General features: G+C 33.9%; 2 protein-coding genes across 4 annotated transcripts; one reads left to right on the forward strand and one right to left on the reverse strand.

Moving 5' to 3' along the window:
* The first annotated feature begins 5,919 nt into the window (after positions 1–5,919).
* Positions 5,920–14,350, forward strand: LOC120091490 (V-type proton ATPase subunit H). Of its 3 annotated transcripts, none has more exons than XM_039049555.1 (12): positions 5,920–6,044; positions 6,297–6,367; positions 8,411–8,536; positions 8,847–8,949; positions 9,540–9,612; positions 10,536–10,601; positions 10,717–10,834; positions 11,498–11,659; positions 11,861–11,986; positions 12,230–12,355; positions 13,388–13,567; positions 13,789–14,350. In XM_039049555.1, exons 2-12 carry the CDS (start codon positions 6,332–6,334, stop codon positions 14,035–14,037), a joined length of 1,365 nt encoding a protein of 454 aa, XP_038905483.1. In that variant the 5' UTR covers positions 5,920–6,044; positions 6,297–6,331; the 3' UTR covers positions 14,038–14,350. The 3 variants fall into 3 exon arrangements, with proteins under 3 accessions (XP_038905483.1, XP_038905484.1, XP_038905485.1); XM_039049556.1 differs by having other exon boundaries at positions 5,947–6,044; positions 6,153–6,367; XM_039049557.1 differs by lacking the exons at positions 5,920–6,044; positions 6,297–6,367 and having other exon boundaries at positions 8,419–8,536; positions 8,834–8,949.
* A 1,963-nt stretch (positions 14,351–16,313) lies between these two features.
* Positions 16,314–19,548, reverse strand: LOC120091747 (cytochrome P450 98A2). Its single transcript, XM_039049862.1, has 3 exons — positions 19,013–19,548; positions 17,310–17,707; positions 16,314–17,155 (listed from the first exon to the last, which is right to left on the reverse strand). The coding sequence occupies exons 1-3, from the start codon at positions 19,494–19,496 to the stop codon at positions 16,511–16,513; spliced, it is 1,527 nt and encodes a 508-aa protein (XP_038905790.1). The 5' UTR covers positions 19,497–19,548; the 3' UTR covers positions 16,314–16,510.
* Between the last annotated feature and the right edge of the window lie 5,912 nt (positions 19,549–25,460).

Below are 25,460 nucleotides of genomic sequence, written 5' to 3' on the forward strand. Positions count from 1 at the left end.
TGGCGCTTCGCTTTCTCTTCGAAGTCAAGTTTGGAGGCTTCACCACTTCCTCTTTGAAGTCAAATTTGGATGTTTCGTTTCTTCCTTTTCGAAGCTCGAGTTTGGTGCGACTTCCTTACTTCCCGTAAAAAAATATTATTCCCTGCAGCTTCGCTCATTCTCTAAAAGTTATTGCAGTTCTGCTTCCTCTACAAAAATGTTGGCATTGTTGTTTCTTCATCTCCAAGTTCGAGGATTAGACTATTACTTTTATGGTTGCACCATTGTTTCTCCATCTCCGAATTTTATGGTCGTACTATTGCTTCCCCGTCTCTAAGTTCGAGGGTTGCACTATTGCTTCTACAACTCTAACTTTGATGGTTACATTGATGCCTCTCCATCTTCAAATTCGATGATTACACCATTGCTTTTTCGTCTCCAAGTTCAAGGGTTGGATTGCATGCCCCTCTATCTTCAAGTTCAGAGGCTTCGTCAATGTTCCTCCATCTTCAAGTTTAGAAGCTTCATCGATTTCCTTCCATCTTCAAGTTTAGAAGCTTCGTCAATTTCCCTCCATCTTCAAGTGTAGAGGCTCCATCAATGCTTCTCTATCTTCAAGTTCAGAGGTTTCATTGATGCTCCATCTTCAGTTTGGAGGCTTTGCAATGCTATTTTCATGCTCAAAGTCACAAAGTCAAGCCTACTGCCAAAGATTCATTGGTGCTTTATCAAACTCAAATGCGAAGCATTTGCTGATGCTTCGTCAAACTTAATTGCGAAGGATTCGTTCATACTTTAAGCTCAAGTACAGAAGATTCGTCGATGCTTCGTCAAGCTCAAATGCGGAGAATTCGCCAATATCTCAAACTTAAATGCGAAGGATTCGCCGATTCTTTAAGCTCAAGTACAGAGGATTGGTCGATGCTTTGTCAAGCTTAGATGTCAATGATTCATTGATGCTTTGTCAAACTCAAATGCGGAGCATTCGTTGATGCTTCATCAAACTTAATTGCGAAGGATTTGACGATACTTCAAGCTCAAGTGTAAAGGATTCGTCGATGCTTCGTCAAACTTAATTGTGAAGGATTCGTCGATACTTCAAGCTCAAGTACAGAGGATTGACCGATGCTTTGTCAAGCTCAGATGTCGATGATTCATTGATACTTCATCAAACTCAAATGTAGAGCATTCATCGATGTTTCGTCAAACTCAAATGCGAAGAATTTGCCGATGCTTTGTCAAACTCAAACATGAAGGTCTCGTCAATGCTTCTCCATCTTTAAGTTTAGAGGCTCCGTTAATGCTCCTTTATCTTCAAATTCAGAGGCTCCATCGATGCTTCTTCATATTCAAGTTCAAGATCGCGCGTACATGGCTCGCTTCCATCTTCAAGTTCAACATCAGTGTGCATGGCTTCGCTTCCATCTTCAAGTTCAAGGTTGATGTATCTGGCTCTGCTCCATCTTCAAGTTCAAGGTCGATGTGCGCGGCTCCACTCCATCTTCAAGTTCAAGGACGATGTGCATGGCTCCACTCCATCTTCAAGTTCATAGTCGGTGTGCATGGCTCGGCTCTATCTTCAATGTCTCCATTTATGACATTTATGATGCTGCTTTGCTTCATCTCCAAGCTAATGGCATAGCTTCGCTTCATCTTCAAGCTGATGGTGCGACTTCACTTTATCTCCAAAGTCTGGCGTGACTCGCTTTATCTCTAAAGTCTGGCGTGGCTCGCTTCCTCTCCAAAGTTTGGCGAGGCGTGCTTCATCTCCCAAGGCTGACGTGGCTCGCTTAATCTCCCAAGCTGGCGTGACTTACTTCATCTCCCAAGTCTGGCGCGGCTCCGCTTCATCTTCATAATTCATGTCGGTGCAACTTTACTTCTTCTCCAAAAGGTTGGTACAACTTCACCCCCTCTCCAAAATGTTGGTGCATCTTTGCTTTCTCTCAAAAAATGTTGGTGTGATTCCACATCATATGCAAGATCAAGTTTGGTCTGCCTAGCTCCACCTCATATGCGAGAACAACTTTAGCTCGTCTGGCTCCGCCTTATATGCGAGATCGACTCAGTCAATCTGACTCCACTCAAAAGCTTGATGGCATATCTGCCTCATCTTCAAAGTTGAGCACGAGCCACAATACAATATGTAGACATTTCCGGGGTCATCCCTAGGTTGATCGAATCGGGGAGTTGTAAGCCTTTCTGGGGCCCCCCATGACGATAAGGAAGCACGAGCATGAGCGGCAATACTAGGTACACCTTTCCGGGGTCGTCCCTAGGTTGATCAAATGGGGGAGTTGTAAGCCTTTCTGGGGCCCCCATGATGACCAGGAAGCATGAGCACGAGCAGCAATATTCTAGGGTAGACCTTTCTCAAGTCATCCCTAGATTGATCGAATGGGGGAGTTGTAAGTCTTTCCGCCCCTCCCCCCTGATGACCAGGAAGCACAAGCACGAACGACGATACAATAGGTAGACCTTTTTGGGATCATCCCTAGGTTGATCAAATGAGGGAATTGTAAGTCTTTCTGAGGTCCCCCATGACGACCAAGAAGCAAGAGCACAAGCGGCGATACTCTAGGGTAGACCTTTTTGGGGTTATCTCTAGGTTGATCGAATGAGAGAGTTGTAAGGCTTTCCGAAGTCCCCCAAGCATAGATGAATCAGGAGAAGCATGAGCACAAGCGGCGATACAATAGGTAGCCTTTCCGAGGTCATCCCTATGTATGTCAAGAACGGTCACGCAGAGGGGCATCGATGCAAAAAAAAAAAAAAAAAAAAAGAAGAAGAAGAAAGAAAACGAAATAGAAAAGATGGTAAAAAAAAAAGATAAAAAAAAAAAAAAAAAGAAGAAAAAAAGGAAAAGAAAAAGGAAAGGTAAAAAAAAAAGATTAAAAAAAAAATAAAGAAAAGAAAGAAAAATAAAGAAAAACGAAATGAAGAAAAAAAAGAAAAAAAAAGGGAAGGAAATTTGAAAGAAAAAAAAAAAGAAGGGAAAAAACGATGAAAAAAGAAAGAAAGAAAGAAAGAAAAGATTAAAAAAAACTTGGAAGAAGAGGAGGAAAAGGAGAGAAAGCAAAATGTAGAATAAGAGGAGAGGATAAGGATAATTGAGGTATTTAGGGTCTATGTTTAGAGGTTCCAGATTCTGTAACAAATTAGGAAATCCAAATCAAATAAAGATTTGATTTAAAATATTAGATTTTTATTAGATATCCTAATTTGATTATATCCTAATTTCAAATTAAATTAAACAAATTCTCTACTTAATTTAATTTTATTAGATTTTGTCCTCAAATTTATCTTTAAAAGATTTGGACATATTCCAAATTTTATTTAAAACTAAATTAAATTGGGGATAAAATTTAAATTTTTTTCCTAAATTAAAAATCAAATTTTTTTCTTAAATTAAAATTTGGTCATATTCCAAATTTTATTCAAAATCAGATTAAACTGTATATAAAATCTCAAATTAAAATTTGGACATATTCTAAATTTTATCCTAAATCTAAATCATCCAACTTTAGATTTTTATCCTCACGTCAAACCGAATTAAGATAAAATCTCAAACTGATGTAAAATTCAAATTTGGTTATCTTCCAAATTTTATATAACACATCCAAATTTAGGTTCGTTGTGGGAAAGATCTAAAACTATCTCAAATTAAATTTTGGCCATATTCCAAATTTTATTCCAAATTCAAGTTGTCCAAACTTAGTTTTTATCTTCAATCAAAATAAATGGTGGATAAGAAAAGAAATCTTAATTAATATTTTATTAAAATTTGGGCATATCCAAAATTTTATCTCAAATCCAAATCAAATTGGAGTAAAATCTCAAATTAAAATTTGGTCATATTCCAAATTTTATCCCAAATTCGAGTTAAACTTATGTACTAAATTCATAGTTTGTCTAACATATCAATTGAGGTCAAATTCAATTAAGATATATTTGGATTTTGATTCCAACTTTATATTTTTCGAAATTCATCCACCCATATATGTGCATAAAATCTTGAAAATGACATTGTTGAAGGAGAAATTTTGGATCAATCACAGATTGCCATGTCCTTTACTAAATTAATTACCAATTTCCAAATTGAAGTTGAAGACAAAGTCCACGTGTTTCATTGTGACTATTGAATCAGATAGGATTAATTTGGCCCAATTTGATATTATTGTTTGGGTTAAAATTCAATTATGCCCAAAAATAAATTTAACTTGACCCAAATGTCAAATCAAACCCAAATGCAATTAATTGGACCCAAATGCTAGAACAATGGACCAACCAAGTCCAAAGCCTTAGGCTAACCAGACCCAATCCCATGAAGCCCATCAGAGAGCCCTATAAATAGAGGAACTCTTCTCATTTCAAAGGATCAACAATTTTATAAGCTGACCACACTTGAAGACGAAGACGAAAGTCCTTTGAAGATGACCACATTTGAAGACTGAACATCCACGTGTTCCGCTTTTATACACCAAGTGTACAGTTTCTCCGGCGAAACTAATCAAAGGCCAATCGTCCAAGAAAATATCAATAAGCCCAAAGGCGGATTATCCAAGAAGATGATCAAGCCCAAAGGCTAATCACAACAAATCCAAAGATCGATCATTCAAGAAGATCAACAAAATCTAAAGGCCGATCATCCAAGAAGATTATTAAGCCCAAAGGCATTCCAAGAAGATCAAGCCCAAAGACCAATCATTCCAAGAAGATTATCAAGCTCAAAACCGATCATTCCAAGAAGATCATCAAGCATAAAGGCCGATTGTCCAAAATCAACAAGTCCAAAGGTCGATAAGATGTCCAAAAGCCGATCATTCAAGAAGATCAACCAGCTTAATCTATAGTTTATTTTGAAAGCTTCAAAAATATTATGTATTAGAGATTGTACTCACTTTCCACAAAATTAATACAAATACAAAGTTCATGTTCCACAAATAAATTTATCTTGAAATCTCGTGTGAACCGTTACCAAACACTCTATTTTTTTTTCAAAATTATATATTTTTTAAATTAAACACTTATAATCCAAATACACTCTATATTTATAAGAATAATGTAATCAACTTTATTTAAAATAAAATCTAATTACACTCTTTATGGAAAAAAAATGTAATTACATATTAGTTATGATAATTTCTCTAATTGAAATAATAATAACAAAAATAACTCAATCCAACTAAAAAAAAATATAAGATGCAAGTATAGTTATCCATCTTCGAGCGTTTACTCGTGCTCTGACAGGGTGGGGATTTCTTGGTAATGTAATGGTTATTATTATTGTATTTCAATGGATTTATTTTCAAATATTGAAAAATGTTTCAACTTATTTATAAATATTTATTACGGATAGATAAGTGACATTTTGCTATATTTTAAAATGTTTCCAACAATTTTTTAATTTAAAATAATTATCCTATTTCAAATTTTATTGTTTAATGGTCAAGATAATGTAATGATTTGAATCGAACATTTATATTTAAATTATATACGAATAATTTAAATGATAATTATTTACTTCTACTAGTAAATTTGAGTAATTTTCCTTTAAATTCAAATTGTTATTGAACTAATCATAGTAAAACAAATTAGTGAAAAATTTAACTATTTAATAAATTTTTTTTTGGCATTAGTTATAAGTTAATTGATTTTTTAAAACCAAAGACGAAAAAATCTATGTGGGAAACTTGATTCCAATGAATTTTGGAAGAAATCTCTAAAATTTTTTCGTGAGATGGAGAAGGAAATGGAGGGGAAAAATCATCTTGAACTTTGTCCCCAGCTGTGTGGACATCTCTAGATATAAATGTTGGGTTGCCTAAGTATTAAGTACTATTAGTCTATCCGGTTCATTCAGGGCAACCCAACCATCCGGTTCATATCGACCGCATACATTTTCTAGTTGATCAAACAATAAATAAATAAATAGATAAATAAATAAATAAATAAACCAATCAATCAATCTCCAACTCAACCCAATTCGCGTAGGAAATTGAAAGGGAAGAACAAAAAGGAAGAGCTAATTCGATTCTCTCCCCTTCATAATTTGCGAAAAGATCGTAAGTTGTGTTCTCCTTACTGCTTTTCGAATCGGGATAAGAATATTTCCTTTTTACTTTCCCATTCCGACTGATAAATTCTTGGCATTTTCTACCCATCATTTATAGTTGAAGCAATTTTGATTTTGCATCTTCGAAATTGTTGGGAGTTCGATATTTTGATGTCTTTTACGACAAGTGAAGTTTTCTTCTCGTTCGTGGAGTGAATCTGAGTTCAATTTTGGGGATTTGATCTGATTCTTTGATCTGCAGCCTTGCTGGTAGTGTAATTGCAAGCGGAAGTTGCGATGGCAATAGACCAGGCCGAGCTTAGCACTGAGCAGGTTAGTGATTGGATATTCTTTTTGTTTTTTTTTTTTGTTTTCTTTTCCTTGTCTTCTTAGATTTGATTCTGAGGTGGTCTAAGATTGTAAATAGTAGTACGCTAAAGAACGTGATTTCTTCGATGGGGAAAAATGTTTTTGGGTTATCGAATTATTTGTACTGTTAGTTTGAGTGTAACTACACCCATCGTGATTGAATGTTATGTGTTTGAGTAGTTAGGTCAATGATCCAATGATTGTTCATTACTCGTTATTTATGGGTTATAAATAATTGCAAATTTCTTATAGGATCTAAAATTATAAGTCATCTAAGCATCTTAATGGCATTCATTAGAAAATATAACTGGATCGAGAAATTGAAGGGAGCGAAATCAAGATGTTTGTCTTGAGAGATTCATTTGCTTAACAATTGCAAGTTCAATTCTACTATTTCTTTTTAAGCATCATCTCTGGAATCGTTACTAGGATAAAGTCTCTTAAAAGATCTGGGATTTTCTCCTATGAATAATCATTGTCAATATTCATTTGATAGTACTGGTTTCTTAAAGAAAGAAAGAGATACAAGAAAAAACCACAAACTTACCAGGCCCTACCAGCACAAAGGGGTGTTAATGTTTTGTCACAAACTCCTCTTCTTTAAGGCAGCAATGCCTCTGATGTTCAGCTTATATTTGTCACAGAGGTCTTGAAATGCCCTTAGGGACATCCTTGTAATTGATACTGGATGTCTTTTTATTTACTTATTTATTTAGTTAACTTTTCTCTTTCACCCTTCTACTTCTTTGCTGTCTTTTAGGATCTGGATATTGGGACAAGGAATAATCCCATTTTATGAAGGTTTTCTTTTTATAGTGGTTCTTCAGGCTGGGGGAGGGATTCAAAAGGGTTTTGTTAGGAGTGGGAAGGAGTGCTGATATTCCAATTATCTGGGCCAAGGGAGGTCTTTGTGGGAAGATCTTAAAGGTTCTTCTAGGCTATCCTTCGATTTTGTGGTTTGAGTAGGGGATAAAAAACTTGAGCTCCCAGGCTCAATATTCCCTTCCATTCGGCTTGTACTTAGGTGTTGACTACCAATCATCTGCCATGAACACACTCAACTCAAAGGTAACATGTCATTCCCTTCAACAAAAAGTGTTCCCAAGTTTTTTGGAAAAGTTTCTGCCCTCTGGTTGATAGAATTAATGCCAAATCTGCTGATGGATATCAGATTAGATGCAGTTGTACAGGGTCCCTGAGTTGAGGAACAATCAAGTTTGTTTTCATTTAGAAGAGGGGATAGAAGAGAAAGCAAGGTTTTTTTCAAAGAGTTCTGGTAACTTGGCCGGAATGGATATATGGTTGTTAAAAAATTAATCGTGAGCAGGGTTCTGGAAAAAAACTTAACTTGCTCGGCTGCTTTCTATCATAGAGAGATAATGCTTCCTCCCTGGAAAAAGCATCGTGAAACTCTGCAACTCTTCCAATAAGTAAATTTGAATTGGTTTTTTTCTCTTCCGTATTCCAGACTGATAGTGATAGGTTTCTCATCTAGATTCACCCACCAAATGAGGTGATCCACTGAAATTTTGCAAGTAATTTTTGTTCCAAGATCTGGATTTGAGTGTGACATGTCCAAGGCTGGACTATTTGTGCGTACAGAAATCTTTATTTATTATGTTTTTAATGTTCTTTCACATGGATTGTAAAAGTTTTGTTTCTTATAAAAATTATGAAAACGCCTTATAAGGTTACCATTATTGGATGATCCACTCCCCACCCCACACACACAATTATATAATAACCTTCTATTCCATTGACTTCATTTTCTCCAATTTTGTGATGAAATTTGAGGCGAATGATTGCATATGTCTAATTGTTTAAGAAGAATGATTTTTTTTTTTTTTTTTTTTAAATATGATTTATGAGGTTGAATTCTCTACCTGGTTGTTGGACCAAAATATTTCACTTTAGAAAATATTCAACAGTAATTGGATTTTAACATTTTACCTGAAAGATGATTTTGTTCAACAGTTACATCATTAACATTTTTTCTAATTGTGAAAGGTTCTTACAAGGGATATTCCATGGGAGACATACATGACTACTAAACTTATCAGTGGAACAAGCCTTCAGCTGTTAAGGCGTTATGACAATAGACCAGAGAGTTACAGGGCACAGTTGTTGGATGATGTAATTTTTCCTCTTATATGTTCTATTTTAATAATATAATTCATCTATTTATTATTTGGGATGTTTTCAAATATAAAAAATGAACTAATTTATTTATAAATATAGCAAAATGTTACTGTCTGACACTTATAGATAGTAACATTCAGATAGTAACATTTTGCTATATTTGAAAATATTTTCAGCAGTTTTGCCATTTAAAACAATTATCCTTATTATTTATGAAAACTTGTTTGTCCACCCTATGTAGAGAAAATGGTGAATTGGGAACTTATTGTTTATCATAACACTTAAGTGCAGTTGGATTTTGTAGGATGGTCCGGCATATGTTCGGGTATTTGTTAGCATTTTACGCGATATATTTAAGGAAGAAACAGTGGAATATGTTCTAGCATTAATTGACGAAATGCTTACAGGTAATTTCATATGAATAGCAGTTGATGATTCTGTTTGGGATATCTCCTGGAAAGGAGTTTTGAAAGATTAAGAATTTTATACATACATACATACATACATACATACATATATATATATTTTCATGAGATATATCTGGGGCTTTTTTTAGAAGTGTATAAAAGGGTGCTTTTCTGAAAAGTATGTCGTATTTGCAAGGTAACAAATTGAATAATCCAATTATATTAGAAGGGGCTGGGATAAGAGTGGTTTGGTAGAAGATAGCAAGTTTTTTTAAGTTGAATCATTTATTAGGGAATCTAATTAGAGCATTTGTGGTTTTGATTTTGATTTATTATTTATTATTTATCTTATTTTTTTAATTTTAGAAATGAAACAAAATGAAAGAATGCAAGGAAGGAGCAAGATTGATGATAAATACTTTTACTATCAGATCTCGTATTACTATTTTCTTCTTAAAATGTTTCTCCAACTAAGGGACGTGGGAAACTCAAATATTTATCAGTAGAAGTCTTAACTAAAGTGTTTATAGATAAATATTGTTAAAGCAAACACTAACAAACCTACTGATATATATGTTATGCTTTGGCAGCAAACCCTAAAAGAGCAAGATTGTTCCATGATCCTTCTCTTGCAAGCGAAGATGCTTATGAACCTTTCCTAAGGTATGTATGAGATTCAAGCATGGCTTCATGCTCAATCTTTTAAGCTAATCATACATTTCATTAATTTCTACGATCTTGATATTGATTTTTTTTGTTCCATTTTGTTTTTGCTTTTTTCAATCTCTCTCTAATGTATTACATTCTTTGCTTATAGTTACATTGTTTCTTGACCAAGTAAAGTTTAATTCTTCCATTATGTATAAAGTAACATAATTTCATGTCCCCAAATGGTTGAGCCTCAACCAAGCTTTATAATCTACATATAAGACATAATTCACATCCACTCATTTTAGAGTTCAACAACAAGGGGGTGGGGGCTTTTGACCTTGGTCGAGAACATGTGCCTTAGCCAGTTGACTATACACTATACTCTAGTTGGCTACATCCTTTTATTCAGATCCCACTTAAATCAATCTTAAAGGAGAGTTCTAATCCTGACTGTGTGAGGATCAATGGAACAAATGGAATGAAAGAAAAGGCCCTCGAAGGAGAGGAAGTTTATTAATTCTCAAGTAACTAAGACACAAACGAAGTTTTTGTGCACTTAATCTTTATAACATTCCCCTCCAAAACATTCTTCTATTTCTGCTTTGGTTTCCAGATTTTCATTTCTCATAATTTATATTTCAGTAGTGTTTTGTTTCAGTTGATGTTACTTGAACCAATGGCCCAAGAAGAAAAGGAAAAAAAAAGGAAGAAGAGAAAAAAAAGTTTCTTGTTTATTTTTTTTTAAAATAAAAGTTTGGGACATCAAGGATAAAGTATCTTACAACACTAACTGTTTGCATTTTTTAATAAAATTTTCAATTAAACTCCGGATTATTACAAATTTATCATTTATTTACATGTGATTCAGAATATTTAGCAGTATGCTAGTTATATTTGGAAAGGTATAATACTAATAAATTTCTTATGTAATTCAGATTGCTTTGGAAGGGAAATTGGTTCATACAGGAGAAGAGCTGTAAAATACTTGCTCTGATAGTGAGGTACACTTTTGGAAATATTTTCCACTACAAATTTGAAGGAATTAGTTGTGTATGTGTGTATATATGATTGATGTGACCATTCTGGCATGCTTTAATTTCTTTCTCATAACTATAGTGCTAGATCAAAAACTCATGATGGAAGTTTTGCAAATGGTGATGCCTCAAACTCCAAGAACAAAATTACTACCATCGATGATGTTTTGGATGGACTGGTGAAATGGCTTTGTGCACAGGTATGCTGCATATGTTCAGTATCTCTTTACCATCTCTTCAATGTAGAGATTAGAGAGCCTGTAACATAAATGCATTCAAAATTTTCCTGAGGGATCATTGATGTTATATATCTTATTCATTCCTTCATATTCTGTTTTAATGGATGTATATAAACATGTGTGTGTGTGTGTGTGTGTTATGTATATGTGTGTATATATATAGATATATAGATATATCTACATGTACATATATATACATATATATGATGTGTTGTTTGGAAATACCTCTTTAGTCTTTAGGTCTTGGGTCAAGTTTCATTTGGTCATAAGATTTCAAAATGTTACATTTTTTTTAAGAGACAATTTCATTGATGTATGAAATTACAAAAGAGAGGGGGGAAAGAAGCCCCGCAACCAAAGGAGTCACAAAAGACAATTGGTATGGATGTGACATTTGTTCAGCAAAAGCCCAAAGGAAAAAATAAATGTTATGTAAACATAAATGCAAACCTAATCATGTATGTACTTTTCTCGTTTGGTGATTAACTTTGAAATGTAAGGAACAAGAGCAGATGCAGGTCATCCACACCCTTTTAGTGGCCCATTTATTTTGGTCAATTGAAAATTTATTATTGAGCTCTAGATTCAACGACGCTGACACAGTGGTCTTAAAATGTTGTGTAGCTGAAGAATCCTTCACATCCTAGTCGTGCTGTACGGACTTCTATCAATTGCTTTGCAACTCTGCTGAAGGAACCAAAGGTCAGATCCTCCTTCGTCCAGGCAGATGGAGTGAAATTGCTTATTCCTTTGATTTCTCCTGCATCGACCCAACAATCTATTCAGGTAATCGTGGTAATTCAATTCTTGGCATTGGCACTTATCTTCTTAATAGTTGGACATTTCTTTGGATTTCTTATCATATTTATCATTTGACACTGCGTTCACATTTTCAAGGTTGTCTTCAGTAATCAATTACTCCATTTAATTTTGAAAATTGTTATAAGCAAACTTTAACATTGAAACTAACTGTTCTTTTTATAACAGCTTCTATATGAAACTTGTCTTTGTGTTTGGCTCTTATCATATTATGAGCCGGCAATTGAATTCTTGGCCACTTCTAGGACCCTTCCAAGACTCATCGATGTTGTCAAGAGTTCCACAAAAGAGAAGGTGAAACCATCCTCTTGTTTATATTGTGGTTATTCTAATAAAGTTACTTGTCTTGTTCTTCGTATTTTAGTTTGCTATAACGGACTTGTATTCATTCTCTCCAGTACATTCTTTGCAGTGTTATACCCTGCCTTTATTTTTTATATCTTGAAGTGATTAACCACTTAGACTACGTTGGCTGGTTTACCATGTTCAGCTTCTAACATCAATGTTTATGTAACTTGTTTGTGCTATTTCTACTAGGTTGTCCGAGTTATTATTTTGACCTTGAGGAACTTACTCTACAAGGGGACATTTGGAGCTCAAATGGTGAGTCTCGGACTGCCACAAGTTGTTCAAAGTTTGAAATCACAAGCATGGAGTGATGAGGTACGAAAATTTGAAGATTTTTCCTTCTCAAGTTTCTTTTATATTCTTGATTATAGTCAATGCACCAACCTCATTGATGGACATCTTGTTTGTTTTTTTTTAATGGTTGACTTCATGAATTATTTGAATAATCTCACTGTTTCAACGACATGTAACAATTGAATAAAAATCACTTGAATGACATTATTTTCTGTCTCAAGATCATCTCCATAACATTGATGGTTGGAAGTTAATGTCACGTGTTTTATCCAAGTCTTTGATGGCTGAATTATATCCCATGTCCCCCTTTCTGTATCAGATATAGGTTCTCCTTTCTTCTGAGTGTGAAATGAATGACGTTATTCATCGCTCTTATTATTTCTCTGTATTGTATTTTCACGACTGGATAATTTTGTTTACTAATCTTTAGTTCTATGATCCCAACCCCTTTCAAGATACACTTCCCTATAATGTCCTCTATTTGATGTTTCCGAAAAGAGGGTGTTGGAGGGACTGAGATAGGTTTGTGATTGAACTTCAAATATACTGGATGTGTAGAGAGATCATTTTATACCTTTCTAAAGTTTTTTTCATCGTTTGTTCCACCTTTCTGCAACCCACGACCCCCACTTCCAATCTATAACGACAATGACTTTACAAAAAAATCTTAAAAAAGGTTTCTTACTGTCGTAATTCAAACTTTGAAAGTCTACTAAGTTTCTTTCCCGGTGTGACTGCCTATTCTGCATTTGGTTACTGTATTCTTACCTGCCACCCACCAACTGGGATAAGATTCTAGACAGAATCTTCATTACGAATTCACAATCTCTTTGGCAAAATTAAACAGATGGGTTAATCCTACTTCTTTTCAACTAAAACTGGATTTTATGTACGTTTTCGAATATGGAAATATGTACCAACAAGGTAGACTGATTTCCATTTTTATTCAAATTTATATTACCATATATACATTTCTTCACCAAGCAAATTTTTTAGTCCTTTCCCCCTTTTTTCTATAGGGTACTTACTAATTTGATCACCAATATGTAATAGGACCTTTTGGAGGCTTTGAATCAACTAGAAGAGGGGTTGAAAGATAACATCAAGAAACTAAGTTCTTTCGACAAGTATAAGCAAGAAGTCCTTCTCGGGCATCTTGACTGGTCTCCTATGCACAAAGATGTAAATTTCTGGCGAGAAAATATTACAAGCTTCGAAGAGAATGACTTGAAGGTTTTTTTCTCCCCCTCTCGTTCTAGATCCTTTTTTTTCCCCAGAATCTTCATGAAGTCATTATCATGCTTAAATGGACTCAATAAATATACTTATTAAGATGCTCCTACTTATATAAAGAATTAAGAAACCATTTTATCCTTCATAGATCTGTATGATATAATTAAAGAATTTGTTGGTTGCATTGAAAGTGAAAGTAATCAGTGAATTATTTGATACAGATATTGAGGGTCCTAATCACAATTCTGGACAGTTCCAGTGATCCAAGGGCTTTGGCAGTTGCCTGTTTTGATCTTTCACAGTTCATTCAACACCATCCAGCTGGGAGAGTTATAGTGACAGACCTTAAGGCCAAGGAAAGAGTGATGAAACTGATGAATCATGAGAACGCTGAGGTTACTAAATATGCCCTCCTTTGCATTCAAAGGCTCTTTCTAGGTGCCAAGTATGCTAGCTTTCTCCAGGCTTAACTCGGTTCTCTCTCCATTTGTGTAAGTTATAATAAATCCATCCTACTTAAACACCTCAGTTGCTGAAGCTAAAAGGGTTTTTATTACTTTCATCAAGTAATTATCTTCTTAAATTTTTGGTGTGAATCAACAGAGATTTTATTCGTTTCTTTGCATTCCCAGAATGTTATTTGGGCATATTGAATAAAGTCACCAGGTTTTCATACCTTGTATTTTACCTTTTGATGTCTATTGATTTGAAACTGAAGAGAGATCTGACTCTGAGATAATGAGTTGAAAGCAAGTAAAAAGAACTTTTAATTTTCTTTTCCTCTCTCTAAATTGTGGAAAATCTATACTTTTTATTTCTGAAATTATTTGGATGCATGTTCGAACATCAGACTTTCTATCATTTTGACATATTATTTCATTCTTTCTAAATACACTCGGTGAATATGTGAATGAGATTGTACTGAGTGCTATAATCATAGAATTTGACCCCTTTATTTTATTTATTTATTTATTTTTAATCCTCAACAATTTATCAGCATTATAGGTCAGGTAAATCACACCTAAAAGCCTTTAGTTTTGATTAAGGCCACGTTTACGAACCTATAATCAAAATAGGTAAAATTGCAATGAAATTCTATTAATGAATCAATCGTAATAGGCCTCAATCATAAATGTGATTGGATTGCTTTTGGTTATATTTACTTGGGTATTTTTCAAATGTAATCTACTTAAGATTGAGGTGATTTACTTTGCATTATCTTCTTACCATCATCATAATATTTACTGTTTTCGTTTTGGGTCAATTGATAATAATATCTATAATGATAATAGTAGTATTGGCAGATTCATTCTCTTAGAATAAAAGTATCCTAAACACTAATTGTATATGAGGGCAAAAATGAAAAAATTATTCAAAAGTATTTTCATGAAATTTTCAAACCCAATTTGATTGTTACCTTTCATATCTGCAATCAGATTGCATTTGTTAATTAAAGAGATTCCATTTGTTGATTATAGATTTGGTAGTGGCTCCACATTTTATTAGGATTATGAAACATAGATAAATAACATCAAGCACAATCAAATGAGGTCTACTTTTTAGATTACCATTGATGAATTACGTTTTCCTGGTCTAAGGAATTTTGGATAGACATTTGAATTCCCATTCTCACAGATTTGTTGTACTAAAAGGAGAGAAGCCATCGCTTGTATCAATATTTGAAAAGCTCCCTCAATTGAATAACATTCCTTCTATGATTAAATTAACTCTAGACAAAGCCTAAACTAATTTACGAATAATAAAACATGTTGAAGAGTGTAAAATACTTAAAACAACCGTTCACTCAAAAGCTCTAAAAACAAGGCTACATGTATCAGATGGTAATGTCTTGATAATTCTCATTTTGGTCCTTAATCATTTAAAAATTCTCAAATTTTATTCCCAACCTATCAAATATTTACTCTAGAAAAAAAAATGGTTAATAAAGCCAACCTATAATTAAATAGTTGTTTTTTCCACATATATATTTAGACATGTGAGCACGTCATTTAGAAGAAAGATCTAATTGAGAATTCTTAATACATTGGGAGTAAAATTAAAAGTTTTAAATGATCAAATACCAAATAGAGAATTAACTAATATGAAGGAGGGAAGGGAAAGAGATGGAGGGGAATAAAACATTTTTATTTTAAAAATTTAAAAGATTCTTTTATTTTTTAAAACATTAAGAAGCATATTTTGTTAATGAATAAATAGGTGTCAAACCAACTCCTTTTATTTAGGGATTAATGACAACTCTTGCAGGACCGAGAGTATTACAAAAGATAAAATTGTTGAGTTTGAAAATTAAAAACCTAAATGCAACCTAATCCAAACTCCAAAAATAAAAAATGCAGTTTCCCTAAACCAAAAGTTATTGATGAAGTTAGAAGTAACTCCATACAAAAGTAAAAAACAAACCAACCTCCATATGTGTTAGGATTTAAGCTCTCATGATTTTACTTTTAGTTTCACTATGTTTTCGTTTATAAATTCACGGTCTTCTTATCTAGTAAATGTGAGAGTATGTCACATTTCCACAAGTTTTTCATCAAGGGAATTTAATAGAGAGGGTTATCTAAAAGAATACAAAACATTATGGATAGTAAACCTCTCTACACAGACTATTAGATTTTCATTTTTTCCTGTCTTTTGAGTTGAAGAATTGAGGTGGAGGTTTGAATATTTGGCTAGAATAGAACATAGATTACTGATCATGAACTAGTATTCAAAGAAAAAGAAAAAGTAGAAAAGGCTTCAAAAGTAATATGAAATACTCATTGAAAACATCTGTTTCTGTCATGGTTGCCTACATTTGAGATTTACAGAAGAGTTTTCCATTAACACAAACAATCTTCAACCTCAGTTCCAACCAGAAGAACCCATTTTTAGTAAATCCAAAATCTAAACACCAAACATCAAAACAAAACGAAGGTGAAGATCTTACATGTCCACAGGCACACGTTTGTACAGTCCTGAAGGCAGCCTGGGAGTGGCCACCGCCTGCACCGGCGTCTTCATGTACGACACCAAACCAGGGCTCTCCGTCATGTCGATCTCCTCCGCCTTCATCCCCGGCGACACAGTCCATTCGAAGTGGTGGAGGAGGTGCCCCAACATTGATGTCACCAAATTGATACCCAATTGAGCCCCTGGGCACACCCTCCGCCCTGCTCCGAACGGCAGCAGTCGCAGATCGTGCCCTTTCATGTCCACATCCTCTTCTAAGAACCGCTCCGGCCGGAATTCCTCCGGGTTCTTCCACACTGCCGGGTCACGTGCCAGCGCCCATACGTTCACGTGCACGTTCGAGCCTTTGGGGATGTCGTAGCCGCCGATCTTCACGTTGGCGTTGGATCTGTGCGGCAGCATTAATGGCGTTGGTGGATGTAATCTCATCGCCTCCTTTACGACGCATTGGAGATATGGAAGATTTGAGAAGTCGTTCTCTGTCATGATCCGATCTACTCCAATCGCATTGTCTAGTTCCTCCTGAACTTTCTTCTGCACTCTAGGGTTTCTTACGATCTCCGCCATTGCCCATTCCACTGAAATCGCTGTTGTATCCATGCCGGCCGTGATCATATCCTGCATAAGGTCACATCTACATCAATTAGAGATCGAAATCATCGAAGATTGCGCTTCAATTTCACTTCACAGAGCTGAATAGATCTGGAAATCATTTAAGATCGATGTTCAACCACAAGAATTCGATCAAATTAAGGGAAAGCGGATAACGTACCCAAAGGAGGCCAATGATGGTGTCTTCACTGAGATCGTACTTATCTTTGAGAGTGAGGAGAGCGTCAACGAAGTGGTTCTTGACATTGCCGCTCTGGTCGCGAGCTTTGGTGTGGTCGTCCATGATGGCTCGAGTGAGGCGGTCACGACGGGCGCCGTGCTTGGCGAAGGCTTCTTCTTCGAGAGGGAACATCCAGCGGAGCCAAGGGATGTGCTCAGCCATGGCCAGGGAAGCGCCGATCTTGAGGCCATTGGCGACAATGGCCTTGAATTCCAAGCCCTGTTCATCCAAAACGCCATTGGAATTCACAAACCTCTTCCCGAATGCGAGCCTTGTGATGTTGTTGAATGAAACTGCTCCCAGAAACTCCCTCAGCTTCAAACTCTTTCCATAGTTCTCTGATACAAATCCCAAATTTAAATTAGTCCATAAAATATAAGAAAAATATTCAACTTTAAAGTTTAAATTCATATACCGATGAAAGTTTAATACACCACTATAAGAATTAGTTTAGTAACAACGCCAACAAGTTAGTTTTGAAAAATAAAAAATAAATTAATATATTATGTTTACTATCTTTTTCTAAAGAGGAAAACAAAAGATAGAGTAATCTAAATTTAATAAAATAAATTAAACAAAAATGGTTAAATATTAAAAAATAGAATTAAAAATACCAACTGGAATTCAAATGGGGCGTTGACTCTAATATTCCCTTCTCTCATCTTCTCATCGACAATGACAAATTAATTTCCCAGTTAGACATTTCCTCATTTGACTTTTTTAACCTATTAATTTTTAATAATTTAAAATAAACATAAAGTAACAAAATAAATTACCTTAAAAAATTTATATTGCAAAATTACTTTTTGAAATGTTAATAAACAATTAAGAGAAAATGTTACCATTATGAAGAAAATAATGTTATTATTTTTTTTGTAACAAATGACAAGTCAAAGTGTTTTCTATAATTTAGCTTACAAAAAAGTAAAACTATTTTAAAGAGTACATGACTTGTCAAAGACAATTGACCAATACAAGATCCAAATGTTTTCTTAAAACATAAAGTTTTACAACTTTTTGCTCGCATGATCATAAAGTGAAATTACGAAATTGACCCCTTTATGAATACTTACTGAAATTGGAGAGTGAAATTGACCCTTTTATGGCATAAAACTTAGATTTTAAAAAGGATAAGTTATATCTAATAGGGATGTGTTTGGTCGAAGGAGTTGAAATTGGAGAGTGAATTCCATCCACCCTCTCGACTCCATGACTCCACTCTTTACCTCAAATACGATGAGGCAAGAGTGGAGTTGTGAAGACATGAACTCTAGGGATCCATAATATTAAGAATCAATAAATATAAAATTTGACGTTTTTTTAATTGTCGAGTCTACCAACTCTTTGGACAAATAAAGAGTCAAGTTCTCAACCCCACTCCAAACAGCCTGTTTATTAGAGTCTTAGACCTTATCAAATTCACAATGGTAGGTGAGCTACACTTAACAAAAGCAAATCTTACTTATTAGTTATTACCTATTAGGACGTTTCTAATTATTTGGCCAAAATTATATTTAAAATAGTGGGACCCACAACACGTTAATTCCATTTTGCTTCTAACTTCTTCTACCTTACTCTGCAACCACCAAATCCCCAAATCCAAAAATTTAAAAATATAATAAAAATAAAATAAAATGGTTTACCAGGATTAGTGCAGTGGTTGAAAACATCTTCAACCATGGCGGAAACTTCATCTTCTCTGATCGGCCTCAGAGATTCAAGTCGTTTCGGAGAGAACAGTTCGATTGTACAAACTTTCCTTACCTTCACATAATGCGGTCCATAATCCGCCCAGATCAGATCCTTCCCATCCCGGCTGAATCTCGCCGCCGATCGACTCCGGTGCCGGTCCGCCAGGCTCTGGTCGTGCTCCTTCAGAACCTCCCTCGCTAACTCCGTGTTCGACACCACCACGTTCAGCGTCGACCCAAACCACACCGATATGATCGGACCGTACTGCTTCGCCCACTCCGCGTAACATCTGAACCGGACCGGTTTGACGTCGTACAGGTTTCCGACGACCGGAAGCGGGCGTGGCCCTGGGGGGAGCTTGAACCGGAGGCGGTTGTAGAGGTTGTAGGCGAGGAGAAGGAAGAGGGGAGAGAGAAGGATTAGAGAGAGAACCATATTTTGAAATTGTTGTGATTATTTTCCTTTTGTGGGGTTTTATTTTGAAGAATTTTGAAGTTAAGGGATGAGGTTGATATATGACTTGTGAGGGAAGGGAGTTGGTGGACTGAAGATTTTACTTCTACCCTACAACTTAAAAGTGGCTCTATTTTTTTTTAATTATTATTACATTACAACTATTTTTTTTTTTTTTTTAAAGAGCATGGTCTTTTTTAAGTTTTTATTTTTTTCAAAAGAAACTAAAAACAATAAGATTATTTATATAACATTTTCATTATTAAACTTTCGAACTCATCTTAAACTTTATCTTAAACTTTCGATTTTAATCGAATTGCCTCTTAAATTTGGATAAATGTTACCACAATCTCAAGGTTAATTTTTTTTCTCTCTCTCAAGAAATCATTGAAAAGAGTAGTCATATATGAGTGTCCCATGAATTCAAAATGCATACAAGTAAGAAATTTAATAGGATTTTTTTATGGTTGAAATTTGTGAGGGGAATAAGTAAAAGTTGAATAGTGGGTAAAATTTGTAACACTTAAAACAAGTTTAAGGATTTAATACGATGAAATTGACCATTTAAACTGATAAAGGCTTGTATTTCATATTTTTATATATATGTTTAGTAACATATTCGAATATTGAATTCTAATTTGAATAATTGTTTAAAATGTATGATTGATAGTATATTTATAAATCATAAAACTTGTTGTAGTTACCACAAAATATTAATTGCCAATAAACTATCATTAATTTATTTGTGAATATGTTTTATGTTAATTTCTTTTGTATAAGTATTATTTTGTTATATAATATAATATATAATACATTACATAATACATATTTTACTTTTCAAAAAATGAATTGAGTTTTACTGTAGTTCTAAGTGCTTTTATTTTTATTTAATATAATTTTACATTTTAAAATTTAAAATTTGGATACAATAAAAATATAAAAATGGTGTTTTTAAAATTTTGCACGGTTTGGATTACAAATCCGAAAATAATTTTTCAGAAACAGAATCTAGATGTTTACCAAATACATATCTACTAAAATATGAAAACATAAGACTAATTCTTTAGGACAGGCTCTAACCTTTTGGATCAAAGGTATATACTTTAATTAGTGAGCATTGTCGATAATATGTCTATGCTTATTTATTTATTTATTTTTTGAGTTCAACAATATATAAGGGATGAACATTTTTATTTTGGTTCAAGCATGCTTTAACTTTAACCAATTGAGCTAATTAATTATAATTCAACAAAATCAATGTAAAAATCTGCATAACCTATTAATTTCAAAATTTTGCATAAATTTAATTCGATTGATAGACAAATCAAATATGGAATAACTTCATCAAACCATAGAAATATTAACAAATAAAAAAATAACTCTAAATGTGATTATCTTTAAAATCATATCAATTTTCTACCATATACCTGCGGTTTACAATTCATTGGAAAGCATACATATAATAAGAATATTTCAATTAACAAAATTTCAAACGAAAACATTTCGAAAGGTATAAATTGATACACTAAAATTGCAACACTCACTTAAATTCAAAGTGCAATTCGGTGTAACTTAACAAATATATATTTCTTTCTTTAAAGTCAGATGTCTAAATTCTCATACCGAAATCGAAAGTTTACATAAAAATTGATTTGAACTTTTGTTTGGAGCGTGTATTGCACGAGCTTGTTGGAGAAGGTGGGGGAGGTTTGAGGGAGTCCATTGGATGGTGTAGGTAAAGGGGTAGAAGTGGAAATAACAAAAAGGGAGAGTGAGTTTGTTTGTTGGGGGAAAGAGAAGGAGAAGCGGTGCGTGGACGTGGGGGAGATAAGAGGTTTGGTGAAATGTGTGGTTGTTGATGAAGAGCTATAATTCAATGCTTCGCGGATCACCTACGTCTTTCATTTCTAACCACTAGTCTTTTGACATCTCAATTTCCAATTAAAAAATCTTCCATATTTTAATTGAGTGTTAAATAAGATGAGATTACCAAAATGTTTTCATTTTACTATATTTCCTATTATTTACTTTTTTTTAAAGATATAATTTATTGTAGGTGAATCTATTGTGGTTTGAGGTTCGTTTCCTCACCTCACACTTTAATTACAATACCTCTTCAAACAAAATAAATAAGCCAAAAATGAAGAAACTGTGAGAGAAGATAAATACAAGATAGAGTGGAATTGAGTTCAAATAAGTCTAAGTGCCAACTAATCATTAATTCAATCAAATGTAATTCTAACTTATGTAGGATAACAAAACATTCATTAGGGGTGTACATGGGTTAGGTTGAGTTGATGGATTTTTTTGGACCAACTCGAAATTTTGGATTGGTCGGATTGGCTACCCGAATGACCCAAATAGGGTCTCCAACCCAACCCTACCCAATCTAACCTTTTAAAATTCGGGTTGGATTGTCAGATTATTTATTATTATTTTTTTTTATTGAGTTAAAATACTTAAATTTGTCTATAATATATACTAATAACTAAAATTTCATAAAACTCAGATATTAAATATCAAAATCTAAGTTATCTATTATAAACTTCATACAAATATCATAAAATATATATGAGTTATAATATTTATAAGTTATAATATATATATATTATTTATTTATTTATTTTAATAGTATTAGATATTTGGGTCGGGTTGGGTCAACTCGAATTTTTAAAAGTGCAACCCGAACCTAACACAACCCGAAAAAAAACATACAAATTTCAATCCAACCCAACCCATAATCAAAACTAACCCAACTCAATCCTTACAATTTGGTTTAGTTAGTCTGAGTTGTTCAGGTTTTCGGGTCATTTGAACACTCCTAAGATCTATCTAAAGATCCATCACATTCCAACCCTAAGAGGAAAAGGTAAATTTTATCTCATTCTCTCTATAAAATATATTTTTATAACTTTATATGAGGTATCTGAGGTATGAAACTTAAGGATCTGTTTGATAACATTTATGTTTCCACTTCCTACTTATTTTTGGTTTTTTAAGAACTATGTTACATGAATATATTTGGTAACTATTTTTGTTTCTTGTTTCATGAAAAAAGAAATTGAAATAGAAACTTGTTTGACAACTATTTCTTGTTTCACGTTTCTTGTATTTTTTTCTCTTGTATTTTTTTTCTTATTTTGTACTTTAATTATTATATAATTATGTAAAATAAAAAATATATAAGGCCTATGAAGTGGAAGGTTATATTCGCACACAAAACAACCAATGATAAGCCAATATTTGTTAGGAATGTCCTAAACCTTTCCGTTCGTAAATGTTAGAATCGTATTATGTTTATCAATAAAAGTATTATTGAGTATTTTATTCAATAAATAGTTATTGATATTACATTTTATTATAAAAATCTAATAAACAAATCCATGGTTATAATATGAATCCTTCAACTTTATGTGTAGACATAAAAGTGGATCAAGTTTTAGTATATAGCCAAAATGGTGTATAAGTATATGGATGAGATTGGGTACCTCATCCTGGTAGCACTATTGGATACGACCCACTTTGTATATTGATACAAATGATGTGATCCCAAAATCATTCATGTGGAGACATGCGAGTGGAGGCATCCTATGCAAAGGATGTTTGCATAAGATCAGACCTCGAAGTAGTCATTTTTCTTTATAACGACCATTTACTGTTAAAACTGACTATTTCAAAATCAATGACTTAGGGTAACTCAATCTTAATCTTGAGTTAATTAAGAACTTCTGTTTATTCGGGATTATCTTTTGATCTGCATAGGTGAGAGTAGTTCAATAGCACTGCTTAATAAACCTCCCATTTTGGGGATAAAACCAGATAGATAGCTGGGGACATAGACCTGCAAAATGGAATTCACTCCTACCCAATTAGGGTTAGGAGATAGGTTGTTCTCTTAAGTATTGATTCCTAGTCTTGAACAATGGGGTCTTTCCCTCTCATAATCAAGAGGGTCATGGTTGATTAGTTGGACTATAAACCACATATTCAATAGAGTTATTCTAGTGTTGGTGATTTACTGAGATTGTCTCAATTCATGGGAGGAGTAGTTGATACCTCTGAAGTATCGTTGTAAAAATGAAAATCAATAGTTTAATTGGGGTTCTATGATTACATTATGTATGTTTTTGCTAAATTGATTGGATTATAAAGTAATGAGTTATGAAAAATATAACTAATACAGTTAATTGATTGTTGTATATTTCAGCATGTCTTCCACAATCATATCTTTCCTTAAAAATGAGAAATTAACTGGTGAAAACTATATGACGTGGAAATCTAACCTATATATGATTCTGGTTATTGATGATCTGCGATTTTTCTTGACGGAGGAATGTCCTCCAGTCCCAACTTGAAATGCATCCCAATCGTTGAAGGATTCTTATGACCGCTAGACGAAGATCGATGATAAGGCTCGAGTCTACATCTTGGAAAGTCTGTCTGATGTTGTTACCAAGAAACATGAGGCCATGATGTCTGCACACCAGATCATGGAGTCCCTCTAGGAGATGTTTGGATAACCATCCTTTTAGATCCGGCATGAGGCCCTTAAGTACTTTTATAATGTGCGCATGAAAGAAAGCCAATCAGTGAGAGAACATGTTCTCGATCTGATGGTCCAACTCAATGTCGCTGAAATGAACATGCGGTTATCGATGAGCAGAGTCAGTTGTCCTATATTTTGAATCTCTTCCGAAGATTTTCTTCAATTCCGTGGCAATGCGGTTATAAAAAAAAATACAGTACAATCTGACTACCCTTATAAACGAGTTACAGACTTTTGAGTCTTTTATGAAAGGTAAGGGACCAGTAGAAGGAGAGGCAAATGTTGCCCATTCCAAAAAGTTCCATAAGTTCATCCGCTGGAATTAAGTCTGTTCCTTTGACCTCTAGTTCTAAAAAGATCTAGAAAAAGAAAGGAGGGAAGGGGAAGACTCCCACTGCTTGGAAAGACAAGGGAAAAACTAAGGCTGACAAGGGTAAATGCTTCCACTGTAATGTGGATGGTCACTGGAAGCGCAATTGCCTCAAGTATCTTGTTGAGAAGAAGAAAGAGAAAAAAGGTAAATATGATTTACTTTTCTGGAAACTTTAGTGGAAAATGACCATGATGCCTGGATACTTGATTCAGGAGCCACTAATCATGTTTATTCTTCTTTATAGGGAATTAGTTCCTTCCAGCAGCTCGAAGAGAGTGAAATGACACTCAAGGTTGGAATGAGAGACACCATTTCAGCTCGTGCAGTGGGAGCTGCTATGTTATTTTTTGGAAGTAGATTTTTGTTTTTAGAAAACTTATACATTGTTCCCAAATTAGGAGGAACCTTGTTTCTATTTCCTGTTTAACTGAACAATCATACTATGTTTCTTTTAATTCAAATGACGCGTTCATTATGAAAAATGGTGTGACTATTTGTTCAGCTAAACTGGAAACAACTTATATGTGTTAAGACCAACTGAATCAAAAACACTTTGAATCATGAGATGTTTAAAACTGCTAATATTCAAATAAAAAGGCAAAGAATTTCTCCAAGTAATAATGATATGTATCTTTGGCATTTGAGGTTAGGCCACATAAATCTCAATAGAATCGAGAGATTGATAAAAAAAAAAAAGACTTTTAAGCAAGTTAGAAGATGATTCATTACCTCCATGTGAATCCTATCTCGAAAGAAAAATGACTAAAAGACTTTTTAATGGAAAATGTTATAGAGCCAAAGAATCCTTAGAGCTCATACATTCAGATCTTTATGGTCCAACAAATATAAAGGCTAAAGAAAGGTGCGAATACTTCATCTTTTTCATAGATGATTATTCAAGGTATGGTTACTTATACCTAATGGAACCTAAGTTAGAAGCTTTTGAAAAGTTCAAAGAGTATAAGGTTGAAGTTGAAAACCTATTAAGTAAAACAATTAAAATACTTCGATCTGATCGGGGTGGAGA

Source organism: Benincasa hispida, chromosome 11, assembly GCF_009727055.1.
Source record: "Benincasa hispida cultivar B227 chromosome 11, ASM972705v1, whole genome shotgun sequence".
NCBI classification, from domain to species: domain Eukaryota; kingdom Viridiplantae; phylum Streptophyta; class Magnoliopsida; order Cucurbitales; family Cucurbitaceae; genus Benincasa; species Benincasa hispida.